General features: G+C 38.0%; 2 protein-coding genes across 15 annotated transcripts in view; one reads left to right on the forward strand and one right to left on the reverse strand.

The window, feature by feature from the left end:
* The first annotated feature begins 147 nt into the window (after window positions 1-147).
* On the forward strand, window positions 148-1,652 carry Dnaaf3 (Dynein axonemal assembly factor 3). Its single transcript, XM_085205236.1, has one exon. The coding sequence runs from the start codon at window positions 196-198 to the stop codon at window positions 1,630-1,632; it is 1,437 nt and encodes a 478-aa protein (XP_085061362.1). The 5' UTR covers window positions 148-195; the 3' UTR covers window positions 1,633-1,652.
* A 948-nt stretch (window positions 1,653-2,600) lies between these two features.
* The window catches only part of mmd (disintegrin and metalloproteinase domain-containing protein mind-meld), a 370,022-nt gene continuing 357,050 nt past the window's right edge, over window positions 2,601-15,572 (reverse strand). For 5 of the 14 annotated variants that reach the window (XM_085204490.1, XM_085204489.1, XM_085204483.1 and 2 more), the window contains 10 exons: window positions 13,385-13,538; window positions 11,243-11,381; window positions 9,599-9,748; window positions 8,930-8,941; window positions 8,405-8,479; window positions 7,931-7,989; window positions 7,426-7,634; window positions 6,812-7,173; window positions 6,219-6,458; window positions 2,601-5,134 (listed from right to left, as the gene is read on the reverse strand). In XM_085204490.1, coding sequence (XP_085060616.1) covers window positions 4,966-5,134; window positions 6,219-6,458; window positions 6,812-7,173; window positions 7,426-7,634; window positions 7,931-7,989; window positions 8,405-8,479; window positions 8,930-8,941; window positions 9,599-9,748; window positions 11,243-11,381; window positions 13,385-13,538 — 1,569 coding nt within the window. In that variant the 3' untranslated portion in view covers window positions 2,601-4,965. Of the gene's footprint in view, window positions 5,135-6,218; window positions 6,459-6,811; window positions 7,174-7,425; window positions 7,635-7,930; window positions 7,990-8,404; window positions 8,480-8,929; window positions 8,942-9,598; window positions 9,749-11,242; window positions 11,382-11,535; window positions 11,642-13,384; window positions 13,539-15,572 lie in introns of all 14 variants that reach the window. The other 9 variants (XM_085204487.1, XM_085204494.1, XM_085204486.1 and 6 more) reach the window with 9 other exon arrangements.

The following is a 15,572-nucleotide window of genomic DNA, read 5'->3' on the forward strand; positions in this document are numbered from 1 at the left end:
GAATCAAGTGCGTACAATGAAAATTATAAAAAATATATTTAAAGCATATTTATATTTCTTTGTACGTTGGTTACTATTATTGCCACTTGACGGGTTATCTAGCACACTTATATTTAATTAGAGGCTTAGAGCGAGTATCAATTATAGACAGTTGCCATAGCAACGCCCTAACACGAGCTCATTTGCTACGTATCCATGGGACACCGTGACAACGCCTGCATTCATTTGACTTGCAAGCTGCGAACTAAAATGTTCTGGGGTATAACTCCTGCACTTGATTTGCAAAATGAGTACCTCCGGCATGGAGATAAAAGTGCCTATGAGCTTAATTTTCTCGTCATCGGAGGCTGCGATGCGAGACATCTTATCAAGACATTGGCTCAAGCATATCGTCATAGTCGACGTTATATGAACTTGTTTGTGATTGATGGCTGTCCTGAACTCGTCGCACGTCAGATTCTTCTTCTATCTCTAGCTTTAGAAAAGACGACTAGATGTGGACTCTTGGAGAAAACTCGTCGGTTTCTGGAAGTGTATGGAAATTTACTTCTCCGCCCACCCACTTCAAGGTACTTAATTGCAAAATCCCGTGAATTGGTCAGCATGATTACAAACCCTGAGTATATGAGTTACCTTCTACCTTGCATTTCTGTCGATCAAATGAAATATCGAGAACGGGATTATATGGAAAACCTTTTTAATTTTTGGACCACGGGCAATACTAACCAGTTTAATGCCTGTGAATTGTGGGATCATCGTTTACGACAGAGTCTCGGAATAAGATATGATAACAGGGTTGGAATATACGACTGGGACTACCATATGCGCTTAAAGGAAGCGGCAAGTCAAATATGCTTTCAGGAATATAAACATTTCAGAGAACATGGAGTAGCTTTTACTTGGTTAGAAACGGAAGTGTGCCGACCCAATGTATCTTTGGCAGCCGGAGTGTATAAGTGTGGTGACAGATTCTTACACAGAGGCTACCTGGGAGACTTGGTGACCTCACCTCTTATCGCTTATGGGCTTGACTGTGAAGATAAGGATTTGTTAAAATCTTCTCACGGAGTAAATTACAAGCGAGCTACCGATATATCAGAGAGAAACGTTATGAGACTGTTATATGAAGTTGAGAATCGCAAACCATTTGATCCGAATAAATTCAATGTAGATAGCCAGCAAAATCTGGGAATGGCCGTCTTAAGTGAGTTAGATGCTAGAATTTCTGAAGGTGGCCCGGAAGTTCCTTTGCTTTTGCGTGAAGACCGTGACACTTATATTGAAGTAGATTCTGGGAAAGTGCATTTCCTCTCTCTCTCAGCTTTGGATCACTATCCGCATAAGCCACAATTTCAGGGATTATTTCACGGTGTATTCGTTGGGCATAATATATTGCCACGGGTGAAACCGAGCGTGTGGTCTATGGCACGAGATGATGCTATAGTTATAATGGAATCGAGAAAGTATATGGTGGAGCTGAAAAGAGATGATGTTAAAGCGTATGGGGATCAAATTCAGCAAGCAGCCACAACTGCACAATGTGAAAAAATTGCCCCTTTTGACGCTGAAAAGGATGATTACGCCAGGTTCTTGATACGGCGTAAGAGCGAGAGTACTGATCCTTTTGCTTAAAATAAAGATTACTACATACATATTGTTGTTTTTTTTATGATTAATGAGACTGTTAATTTTCAGTCATAAATGATTAGTTAGAGAAAATAAGTTATCTAAATCAAAGTCGAATGCTAAGGCGAATTTATTGTTGAATATGTAATTTTACAAGCCACACTGTATCCTGCTGAGCAGGATGGGCAATGAGAAACTAGTGTTAAGACACTCGGTTCCCCATTGCACATGTAATTTTATTTTACAGTTTTATTATACAGAATTAAAAAAAACATTTTTTTAATATTTTTAAAGAGTTTTTCCACTTAGGTTATGATATGTTTAAATTTTTTCTGTCTAAAATATTATTGTATATATTTACAAAAAAGTGTTTTAATAGTGCTTTAGTGTTTTTTTAGTAACTTATATTTGCCCAGCTGTAAATATTAGTATTATACCTTATTTTCTCCATCAGAATCATCCGAAGAATTGAACTAATTGAATGGTATCAAGATACCGTTTAAAAGAAAGTAGTTTAGCCCCTTAACAACCTCATGTTCAATAACTAAGAGTCCTCCAACTCCATCGACCCAATCTTGGTTAGAAACGAATGTTCCGGACTTCATCAGAGCTGACCGCTGGCTGTCATCTAGTACTATTTTAAACGCCATAATAATTCCAACCTAATCTAATCTAATAATCTAATTATGTCTTAACCAAATGTTAAGACACTTGGTTCCTCACTTTCTGGTCAATTTTCGAGACATTGCTTACTGAGTGGCCGAATTCGAACGTCGAGCTTTTTCTTGTTACCAGAACGAGGAAATAAAATGAATTCATTCTCCCGAGTGGGAGTTGAACACAGAACAGTAGCAGTAAATCTCAATTTACATTTTATATATAGTAGAGCTCCATTTATATATATGTTTATATGTATGTATTATATACTCAAGTATAGTATAAGTTATAAAAAAGGCACAGAATAAAACATCCAGAAAAATTTGTGTTCATCTATTTTCTTTCATTAATAATATGTTACATTCATTTAGTAAATAATATAGCAAATATATTTACAAGGACAAAAACAAACTGAAAATCTCAACGTGTTAACGTCTTTCTTCGTTAAAATTCGTATTTCATATAATATCACTTAACTTTAACAATACTATATTGAGTAGTTCGGTAGTGATGGCGCCCGCGAGTTGTCACTCATTTAAGTGCATAAATACATTATATAGATTTTACAACGTACATTGGCAGTTATTTAAAGCCTATTCGTGATTACAGGTTTTATTATCATAAGAATAGCGTAACAAAATAGTGGAAGCAAATACTTATATACAAAATTTATTTAAGAAAAAATAAATAAAAAAAAACACTGGCAACACCCATTTTATGAGTTTTAATTTGGTAGTTTATATTTATCACAATAATATTCGAACACTTTTATAATTTATAAATAATAATGTAACAGATTATTAATTTAAAACCCACAGATAATTAATTAAACACAACAAACGTTACAGATAATAAATCAAGCTCGCAGGTCACCAGAGCACTACCGTGAGCAATGGCCGACACCGGCGCCGTCAATTGACGTATTAGGCCTGCGCGTGACACTCGCGTGTGGTAAACACAGTGCTGCCAGTGAATAACATGACATCTACAATTTTAAGTTACTTAATTTTTATTTTATCTATTTAAAATTAATTATCATGTTATTCACGTGTTTCATGTAATTAATATTTAAATTAAAGCTTGTTTTTTTATTTTTAGTTTTTAATTCAGAAGAAATGAGTAACTGCAAAAAGTGCAATTCCTTATGAAGATTTTAATTACATTATACAATACAAAGATAGTTAAAAACATAAAAATATTTATAATAATGTAATAGATACGTAGATTTATAATAAAAAAAGTAATTCGTTTACCACACTCGGGTGCTATGGTAAGTAACGCACCTCGCGACGCCTCCTGGGCTCGACACTCGCGTAACGCACCCAAACTATTTCCCATATTATATTCACCAACACTATTGATTACATATATACGCACTATCATTGTAGAGTTGTTGATGATAGCAGCTGCATCACCCGCCAGGCTGGACGGTGGCGTGGCGGGTGCGCGGTGCGGGGGCGAGGGCGGCCGTGGCTCTCAAACCGCGGACACGCACACATTCGCTTCGCTTCGCTTTCACCGTCGTGATCACACAACTTTCGCATTTTAAAGCAAATGCAAAGTAAACACTTACAACTAATTACTTAACGGTCGATCGTCACGGTACGCGTTAATCGACAGAAGTTGGCAGTCAGATCAATCCTTTACACATATCACGTATTATAAAAGTGCTTATCGTGTGAACTAGATTATTAGTGCTGATGTATAGAGACACTATTTACATCGATTTCATTCTACTTATAAAGCAATGCTGTTATTGTGCGAAAAAATCATTAAACGTCCTTAATCCTAGCCTAATCTAGTAATGAACCATGTAAGAACTACCAATTGATACACATACATACCGCCCCGCACCGCGAGTGTCGCCCAGTACAGAGTATAAGAAACACGACTACCCTGTACGCGTAATTAGTTACCTAGCTTACCTTACCTACGACTCCACTTAGACAATGATTATTATAACGCGGCCGCCGACGCGCTAGGGCGCGGCCGTGGTCTATTACATCTCTATTGTATTATAACTTTAAGTCCTATTAGTAATACGTGGCGTGGCGCCACCTAGCCTAGCGTACATCAGAAACGATAACCTTCTAAATTGTCATAATAAAATAAACGGAGAACTGTAACACACGAGGACGGGCGCCACCGACACTACTCGCCGCGCCCGCCCTCCCTCTGCGTAAATTCGTTTCAATTATACATATACATATACATACGTTCTGATAAAATTCCGAAGTAACTTATATTCACATTAACGTAACTATTTTAGAATATGTGTACTTTATGAATCTAAATACAAAAACATTATGACGAGTACGAGTGCGGTCGTCGATGCGCTCGGTGGCCGGCGTCGTCGTTCCGGGGTCCTGCGCTCGACAGGAGGACGCGCGTCTCCAAGCGACCGCTCAGTTAAAGCTTCGACGTGTGTATCTCTTTACCAAAATTTGTTAAACGCCTATCTAAATCGTAAGTAAGTCGCGTCGAAGCCCGCGGCCGCCGTCGCCGGCTCTCGAGGACGCGGCGACGCGGCCTTTCGTATTTACGCTAAATCTATAAATATTTCAGTCATATCATTAAATTAACTTTGCAATGAGTATTTACATTCCGTCGGTGGCCGGTGGCCGGTGGCCGGTGGCCGGTGGCCGGTGGCCGGTGGCCGGTGGTCGGTGGTCGGTGGTGGCGTCAGTGCGTGTACTCGGGGAAGGCGGCGGGGCTGCCGGCCGGCGAGCGCGGGGAGCGCGGCGAGGGCGGCGAGCGCGGGGACGTCGGCGACGGGAAGTACTCGCGCGCCGGCACTGCCTCTTCACTCGCCCACCGGGCTAACTGTTGTTGAGCTTGAATAAATTCATCACTAGAAAATGATAGAGAAGAGGAACGGAGAGTCGAGGCGCGTCGCTGAGGCGCCGTGGCGGGCTCGCGAGTCTCTCTCTGCCTACTGCGCCTGCCGCGCCACTGAGTACTGCGCCGACGCCATGCGAATGCAATTTGGGGATCGACATTTTATGACACTACAAGTAATTGAATAGAATAAAAATTGAATAATAAAACTAATTAAACTAAAAATAGGCCTAATTGTGATTTGTACTCGTATGTATTTATCACTATATGTTTTTGAAATGATTTTTTAAATTTTGAATAACTCTACATGTGCTTGAGTTAGACCCTGGGAGCCCGCCAGTGGGTTATGGAGGCGTGTTGTTTTGTGTGTTGCTGTAAAAATAAACGTTAACAACAAAATACAAAATTATATCGAACATTGTACAGTCACTTGTGTCAGTTTGGCTCACAGTTCTGCATACATTTGTGCACACACAGTGCATAGGAACATGCGTCTACAAGTTAAATGTGTTAGAAATTATAAGAAAACGAACGTAAATTATAAAAAACTTACGAAGAGTGCACCTTTAAAGGAAACATTGCTATCAACGAAATAATAATTTTAAAGGAAATCTGTTCGTTTTAGGTTCAAATTCTACATACATTTTCCACGGTTCGAATGTTGAATTACTTGAATAATATCCAGTATTTAGGGGTGGGCAGAGGCAGCCTAGTGCTCAGTTTCTCCGTTAGCCACTCTCCATGTATTTTAATGGCTTTACATACTAGTACTACCAGTCGTAGCACAGGCACACGTGTGACTGTAAGCGCGATAAGTTGCGGGTTCGATTCTCACTCGAGGAAATTAACTTTTAGTATTTTCATTTCATCGCTCTGGTAATGAGGCAAAGCTTTGCGTTGAGTTCTGCCATTCAACTCACAATGCCCTAATAATTAGACGGAAAGTAGAGAATATGTGTCTTAATGGGAACGAAGTACATGAACACTAAGGTTCCCATGTTTCTATGTCTATCCTGCTGTGTGCGGGATATAATGTGAAGTTAAAAAAAACTATACTAGACAGTTTTTCAGGATAGGCTCGACAGTAGTGGGCTTACCTCTCACTGTCAGGAGCATCCCGCAGGCGCTCGGCGTCTGCGGTCTCGTACAGCGCGTCGTCGTCGGGCGGCGCGCGAAGGGGCGCGTGCGCGTGCGCGGGCAACGTGCCGTGCGGCGCGTGCAGGGCTCCGTGCGGGAGCAGGGCGGGCGCCGCGGTGTGCAAACGTGTTGGGCCGCGGAAACGCGGGTACCCAAAACGTGCTTCTTCCTCGCCTGGTCCTAAACGGCCGCGGCAACGTCTGGAATTTTTTTTGTATTGATAATTGATATATATACTAATGGTAGGAAACGCCTATTATACTAATGTTAATTTACTGAAAAACAACAGCAAAAATTTAGAGTTAGCCTTATACTTAAATAATGGCAGAGAATAATTAACGTGCGTTTTATTAACATGCTGGCAAAATATTAAACCCTAGGACACTAACAATACCCGTTGTCATGGCAACGTGACTAAATAATATTTTAAACACTTGGTTGCTTAGTGTGTGTGATATTTAATTATGTTAATTGAATGTATTTCTAAACAATAATATTATAAAAAATATTGGCCTTCTGCACACCTTCGTTATATAGATATTAAATAACTCACGGTGGTACATCGCCTTCAATTCTATAGTGTCTGTCAGCTTCTGTTTCAGACATCCTTATATCTTCAGAGCCAGACGGGCTCATGTGCCGACTGGAGTGATGTTCCAACTGTCTTATGAGGTCCTCCAAGTTCCTGATCCTAATGGGTCCACATGGCGGAGCCTCGTCTTCCTCTTCATCACCTCTCTGTCTCCTTAGCTCTGCTTCATGGATCTTCTCGGCACTAGGAGCCCGTTCCCTTTTGTATTCGTATTCTTGTAAAGCTCTTAGGTCACCGGAACCGACCGCGGCGCCAGCACTTGCTCGCTGTGCCGCCGCAGTTTTGAGTGCTACAATTATATTCTCGTGGTAGCCATTGAGGTCCTGGAATTATATAATTTACAATATTATTTAAGGCATGGAGTCATATATTTTTTGAGGCACTCCAACAGTATAGCCTCAAGAATTTGACGAAAAGTGGAAAACGGAAGTATTATAATAGGAACGGAGTGTCTTAACATAGTAAGTGACACATAACAACTTAGTAAGTGACATATAGTTTGGCAATAGGAAAAAAAAGTCTTCAAAAGTAAAATAATTTTATAAGGCAATTTTTTCTCTTTTCGAATAAGTTACCTTAAATTTATATTCCATATCAGCAACTGCTCCAGAAGGTTCTTGACCATCAGATTGAGAGCCAGCTTCCAGTTGCTCGGATTGGGAGTCGTCTCCCCACTTGTCCTTCCCATCAACCGCCCCATAGCCATGCTTCTTCAGAATGCCCTTTTCGGGCAACTTCGCCATGGAGTTGGGTGCGACGTCTATGAACGCTATGTCTTCTTCTCCTAGAATTTAATTTATTATAGAGAATTTTAGAACACTTTAATAGATGTGAATGAAGAATGTAAATTAAATTTCATTTTAACTTCTTATTTAAATCGTTATTAATCTTTGCTATCTTTTAGAGATTTATTCAGGATAGAGTAATAGTTTTTGATGTAAACTTTACGCTTATCGTATCTCTAATTAAAAGATGTATTTTAAAACATAACAGCTTTCATTATTATTTAAACTAAAATTATATTATGAGATAATTTTTTATTTTTATAAAAGTAGTACATAATGAGGTATTTTTACGTACCGGAATGCGTCGGTTCGTCCTCACTGCCAGAATGTACACGTTTCATTTGTTTATGATCTCTGGAAAAGAGTGCTATTTTAATAATCTTGATATTTTAGCACTAGAAGAGATTCAGCAAAAATGATTTGCGCATGCCGATGGTTACGTAAACGTGATTTTAATGAAATTTTATCGTTGTTGCTCCTGTTTATGGGAACCATATTTTAGTGATGAAAGAGAAACAAAGTTGAAGTATGTTATAAGAAACGAAGGACCAATTAACTCATTTCAGCTTAAAATAATAACTGATAACTAAAATTGTCAACAGCTATCTAAGACATAAGCAGCTAACCTAGAATCTAATAGGGGTAGGTAAATCTACATAATTAATATATTTTTACAATAAGTATATATAAAATAATAGTAACAATAAATAGCGTAGAAAGATAGACCCCATGAAGTTATAAATTTGTCTTTTTGTGATTGGCAACTCACGGATATCTGCTAGTGTTGCCAGCTCCCGACATGTGATTCCCGTGTCTGAAGATCACGCGCTGGGAGTCCCCGCGGCTGAGGAATTTGGAATCGTTTAAATTTTGTTCCTTGTTCGAATTATTCAAATTTCCAGACCGTTATAAGCTGCGTATCGAATGTGCCGAATGCTTGCACTTGTAATTTCCTACCTTGACGTATTTTTTTTCTCGTATTTGGTTAGTTAAGTCCTAATAAGAAATTCCTGTTTTTTTCTATAATCTACTTTACATCTATGTTTTATTCTAGCCTGTGCTTTATCTATATATAGTATGATGTGCATCTTTACCACCTCACAACTCTTTAAATACTAAAAAGAAATGATTAAAAGCGTGTATTTTAACGCATATGTGTGATTGTGCCTGGTCACACTAGAACACGCCAAACCAAATGTTGGGAATTTTTTCGAAGCATAACCTTAAGCCGAATGTGAAAAGCGTAAATCGTGTGAAAACTGTAATAGCAGTGAGACTTGAAGCTTTGACGTACCTGAGAAGATTTCTGTTACACCAGTTCCGATAGGAAGAGGAAAAAAAAGTTTAATTTTGAAATAATCAAGGGTAATTGGAACGTGCTCTAGAGTTATTTTAAAGTTTAAATTTGTTCAATTTATTTAGTTTAGACAGCAATATCAATAAATATTATACATGTATTTCACAATAAACATATTTGGAAAATAAATAATAATGTTATTAGTGTACTTTATTGAAACGTGAAATAAAAAAATAATTACCTTTTGATTTTCGCGTCAGAGAAAAAGGGTCATATTAGATATAATTACGATGTTTAATTTTTTAAATTCCAATTAAAAAGATGTAAAGACCTATTTTGTACCCTAATTAAAAAATAATCACAATTTTCATATAGCTTTTTAGTATTACCGCCAGCCAATTAGCAAATCTAGAGCACGTTTAAATGATACAATTTATAATAACTTAATGGGACCTAAATTATATTTAAAGTATAAAATATAAATACACATCGTCAAAAAAATTTAGGATATGGAGACAGAGTTAGAGAAGGGGGAATAAAAAATTAAAGTTGAAAATACATGTATATTGTATCTAACAGATATCAGTATCGTCGTAGTAACTGATTCACATTCAGTTTATGTAATTTAGGGAGAGTGCAGATTTACCCATGTTACCTGATACTTACCTAAATGTGTTATTAAATGCGTGCATCTTTCCACCATCCAGGGAGATGTCCTCTTGCGAGTTGTTCGAAGTAGTGGAACCGGCTGCGAAGCTCTTTGCGATCGGTTTCTTCACGTAGGGAGGGTCGTACTTCGGTAGCGTACTCTTTTTCCTGATGTAGGCGTGGCGTGGAAACGCACACTCAGATCAATCGATTAAGTTTAAAAAGTCGAGTCATTCGATATCGAAACGGAATCGAGAACACCTCAGGGATAAATTTTGTGGTCGTGTTTTCGTTTCCGGACAAAATTTTGACCGCGTTGATGAATGCTGACCATTGTTAATTTTACATACGATTTTCTTTAATGGTTAAACACGTTTAGTAATTAGTAAAGAGTTTCATCTTTCATTACCTAGTCTCCTGTCAGCGTCCATCAAACACGTTTATTTATTTGAATTTATTTTTTAAATGTTAAGCGGCAAATCGGGAATGATAAAATCATTAAAAAGATCATGGATTTTGGAATCCCAAATGTAAATAGACTCGAATTTATCCAAATAATACATAAAGACTGGTGCTTTTGGATATTACAACAATAAAAATTAATTCAGAAAACTTTAATTTAATTTATCAACAAAAAAACTTCAATTTTTCGTTTCATTCCTCATGGGAATTAATGTTTATGGGAATATAGTCAAATTATATTGATCTTAGCTTAAGTGATGATCTTTCCAATAGAAACGATTTATTAAAAAAAACTTGTTATGGCTGAATTGTAAGCATAGCTGTTGTTATTTAAGCGTGATATGAAACAGGAATCGTTATTAATATATTTATATGTCTATTCTAAAGAATAAGGTAATATTTTTATTGGAAAGATGTATATTTCTTAAATATAAACAATAGGCGTTTCTAACTAGATAGACAGCTGCTTGAAAGAAGAATACGTGCATCGCACATTCGCTTTCGTGCAAAAGTTTAGATAATTTAGTGACAGTGGTATGATCGGTGAGAGTCGAGCGTGCTATATCTTCGCATGAGTCTGTACTTCAATCATCGGTCATATGTCGATTGTACCGGGATATTAAAAAAATCTACTTGAACATTTGATAAAATAAATATTCAAAAAAAAAAACGACTACAATGATATCTATCGAGTGAATGTGGGAAGATATAGACGCGAACGCGCCGTCGGGCAGTAGTCAATGGCTCCCGGCGGCACGGTCCGACCAAGAAAGGAAACGAAAACGAGTCACAGTTCACATAAGCCAATGCATACATCCAAGAGCCCAGAATCTTAAGGGTTTGAATCGAGGTGTCGCTCGAGTACAACGTGGAAAGCCTCGTCGGCATGCAGCGCGGAGGCGGGGGCGCGGGCGGGTGCGGCGCGGGGAGGGCGCGCGGGCAGGGCCGGCGCCGCGCTCCCGCCACCGCGCGGTCTCAGCCACAGAACCACAGATCAAATGCAGTTGGGCCAGCTAGCTCTACGACGACAACGTAAACGACACAAAAAATCTTCAAACAATCAAAAGAACGAAAAACCAATCGTCGACTTTAAAAACGGAAACACCAACGCTAACGTCTAAATAAACATACAAGTATACGAAGGTGACGATTTAAATTTCTCCTTAAAGACTACCTTTGGTCTGTTTTCTGCTCACTAACCTTAGGCACAGGGAGAAGTTTTTGTGTACTACGACTGACCTGTAGCAGAGAGCGCTCAGGGCAAATACTATGAATACCCCCCCTACCACAGACATGAGCACCGCCACGAGGAACACCGTGTTCGAGCCGTGGTAGTTCTCTGCGTCCAAAGAGAAGGGTAAGTCACGCACGGGCCGGCACGCGCCGTGCCGCGCGGGCGGCGACAGCGCGCGGGCGCCGGCGCGACCCCGACCGACAACACCACACGCAGGCACGAGCGACACAGTGCGACAACACCGAGTTACCAGGGTTACCTGAAGCAGTACGCCATCCAGGCGAAACCCACGAACACGGACAGCACGACCGCGAGTAATAATAACACCATGTTCACGGTGCTCATCTTATTGCCCTCGGTGAGATCTGCAAGAGAGGGGTCGTCGGTCGGGGTTAGTGGCGCCGGACCGCCCGCGCTGTCGCCGCGCCCTCACGCCGAGCAATGCTCCCCGCTCTCATTTACGAGTACACCTACTCTAGTATAATTATTAATTAGATAGAAAAGTCTTCTAACAAAATAAATGATCTCGGTAACGAAGAGCAGTGCTCGGTGTAGTTTTGTCAATAATTTAGTTTATACATCAATAGCAACTGAAAATACGGGGAACATTAAGAGGTAGGAAGGCACCTGAAATCATAAATCAGCGATACATATTAGTAGACACCAGACAAAGGAACTGTAAGAATAAAGCGAGAACTGTAAATTAAAGAACAACACAATTACAACATTTAAATAAATCACATCACGCACATTGAAGGAAAGATTACAATATTTTTGTGTAAAGTCTTGTCTTTGTAAGCAGTAACACGACGTCTTGCTTTTGAAATTATAAGTTTAAAAGTCAGTTTTATTTACAGTTTAGAAGTCAGTTTTAGTTTAAAAGTTAGTTTATAAGTAAGTGGGCCGTAATTTCAATAGGATTAAGTATATTTAAGCATATACAAATTAGAAGACATAGCGATACTGCTGACATACAAAATTTAATATGTATTGTATTTCTTTTTAACTTTAAATTTACACAATTACATGACAGTTTATATTATTTCTCTTCAACAATAATTTGAAAATGTATTAACAGTAAAGTAATAAGAAAGAATTAAATACAAAATAAAAATAACTGACACAAAAGCAGAACGAGGTTGTCAGATGTTTATTGAACAGCAATTCTATAATCTTATATATTTTCTTCCATTCCTGAGTGACTGACAGACAACACACAGGTGAAACTATGCAGAGTAGAAAAATGAAATTTGACATGCATGCCCCTTCAGGAGTGTAGGGTAGTAGTAACAAAGGTCTTTCCGAAAATATTACGAGAACGGGAAAAAATGGAACATCCCCTTTTGTTGTCCACGTTAATAAACTTCCGGGCTAAGAATCTCTTTTATCCTAAAAAATATTTTTTTTAATTCTTGAAAAACGTAGAATTGTATTAACTAGACTAACTACATTTTTATCACAAACATTTTAGTTGGTAAAACCAATATAATTTATTCTAATTTCTCTGATGCTAGAGCAAACGACAATGCTGAGTGATAAAGTAATAAAATCCATACAGACACATTATGATAATCACCAATGGGTTCTGCAGTAAAAGGACAAATGTATCTAAATAAAAAGGGGTATCCAGAATCCCGGCCGAGTACGATATCTTCACAGATAAAGTTGGACCAGGCGGGTGGACAATAAATCCAAGATTATACTGTATTTTTTGCGTGGTTTTTCCCTATTCTTGCAAGTTGTTAAGAATAGTTTATTTTGTTGTGCGGATCAAGAGTGTATTCGGGCCGCATTAAGCTTTTGCGGAAACTTCAATCAAATATCTGACAACTCTGCATGTTTTGTGTTTAAAGAGCTTTATCCAGGATTACATTTTAAATTGTTATTTTAATGTGTTCTTGTTTTTTCTTTTTAGTTTAGCTTACTTCGATTTTTGGTAAACCCAGGATAGATTATTGCATAATTGCCATATTTAATTCAACAAGATGCAAAATTATTATTTATTATTGTTCTTTAACATTTAAATGTAATCTCTGACTTTACTCTAGAATAAACTATAAAAAAGAAGAATAACACGACACATACATTTGTTACTGGATTCGACTCACCATACGGTGTTTCCTTCTTCGTCATGTTGTAGGCGGCTTTTGTGGCGTTTTCTGGTACCCAGGGCGTGGGTGATGGTGGCAGAGCATCCGGCTGAGAGCAGTCCGGTCCCGTCCAGCCGCGGTTGCACACGCACTTATTGAGATTAGAACAGGTCTGGAAATACATACAAGATAGTTATTAGTCGAGGCCATAATTGAATCTTAGAATAATGGGTTCCCATCTGTGATGGTTGTAGAAAGTACAGTTTTGCGTTCCGCCAGTTAACATATAAATACAAGAAAATGCAACAGAAAGTGAGAAACCGAGTGTCTTAACACTGCCAATCTTTTTATGGTATAGAATTATATCCTGTGTAATATACGACAATTATAAATCTCTACGTATTTAGGACAAGAAAAAGGAGATATTTTTAATACATTTAAATTATCTAATCGTAGGCTTAATATGGTGATTGTATCATTTTAGTGCTTTGTTTTAACCGAACCAACAATTTGTACGCATCCGGACAGAGGAACATTCCCGTGAGCACATAATGGTAGGTCTGACAAATTCTTGCTGCGTCATGACGTTGATATTAATTTAATATTTTATTATAACGGCACTTCCAAATTCTGAAATTGCTGCGTATTTTATTTCATTATATTCTGATACAATAAATAAATGTAAAGCTACCCCAATTCTACAATAAGAATGGCCAAAATAGGTCGTCGAGTCTTCGTCGAGTATATAATTTGCCGGCTTTTGTAGATATTTTGCCTATAGGAGTTTTTTTCAAAATAGCTTACGGATTTATTATCAGTCAATAAATGAATGGTAAAAATAGATGAAATATACACGATAAATTGATCGAAAACCACGTCCAACCATCCAATTAGGCGGTACGTGCTCCCTACTTCAAAATTCTTTATATTGAAACACAATTTTGTAAGCTTTATCTCAATCCAAGCTAGTTATGCGGGTTTTTGTATGCAGAAAGGAATTACCAATTCTGACTGACATCAAAGTCACAAGTTCAGATCAGAATGACTTTCGACCTGAATTTTGAGTGGTTAAATGCCATAAAATCAAATGTAAGACGTCAAAACTCGGGAAAGTTGTTGAGGGATGAATTGCTGTTCAAGTTTTCGAATCGTCCATATTATAAAATAACTTTTACGGGATGTCTATGTTGACTTACAAAACTTTTGCCAACGGAATGCTTAGATTTTCAACGGATTGATAAATAGAATATTAGCCGTTGCTCCAAATAAAATTTTAACATTTTAAAATTTGTATCTATAGCCATCATAAAAGTTAGTATACTGTGTATGTGTAAAATAATGGCTACAAAATGTTAGGAATATGTAAAGATAGAAATAAACGGGAATTGGCATTTATGTCACAAATATAATTATTTTCATTTTATACTTTATTACATCTTTATTTACAGTGTAGATCAAAGACATTGATTAGAATGAATTGGGGTAGGGTATGTTCAGAGTCGAAAACATTTTCATTACCCGAACAACATTATTCGAAGCGTAAAAATGCCTGCTACTCCGACATACCAATTAAATGCCACGGGTTTGGGCTTAAACAGAACTTTTGGGTTTCCACAAACCGCGAGAGGGATTTTGAATCATTTTCATACAAAACTTCACTTATACATGGTTAGTGAAACTAGTTGGGTAGAGTTAGTTGCCAATTGAAAAATTGATTGCTTTTGGGACTACATAAAAGTTCATAAAAGCTACAAAGTGTGACTATAAAATTGACTGGTTCTGGGTTCGATCCTCACTCGAGGAGATGGAATATTTATTTAAATTTATATTTCCATTTCTTCGCTCTGGTGCCGAGGCAAAGCTCGGCGTTGAGTTCAGCCACTCAACACACAATGTCTCCAGAATTGTTACACTAGTACCTCTGCGTACCCTGCTGTGTGCGGGATATGGTGTGAAGCTGATGGATTTTTCCTTTATTTGTATTGTGAGTTCTTACTTAAAATATAAAGAAAAGTGAGAAGTAAGAGAGGTAGGGGGAGACGTCGGTTGATCTTCGACACAAACAGTACAAGTATCAAAAATACTGGGATAAGATAAGAAATTCACATAAAAACATAGGGACTACCCCGTTAGGGATACAGCGAGAAGCTAAGTTAAGTCTTCAGAAACCGAGCCATTTTTTTTCGTTCAACTCTTAGCGTCGTAA

This window comes from Heliconius melpomene, chromosome 20, assembly GCF_056956725.1.
Source record: "Heliconius melpomene rosina isolate 202511_hmr_F chromosome 20, ASM5695672v1, whole genome shotgun sequence".
Classification (NCBI taxonomy): domain Eukaryota; kingdom Metazoa; phylum Arthropoda; class Insecta; order Lepidoptera; family Nymphalidae; genus Heliconius; species Heliconius melpomene.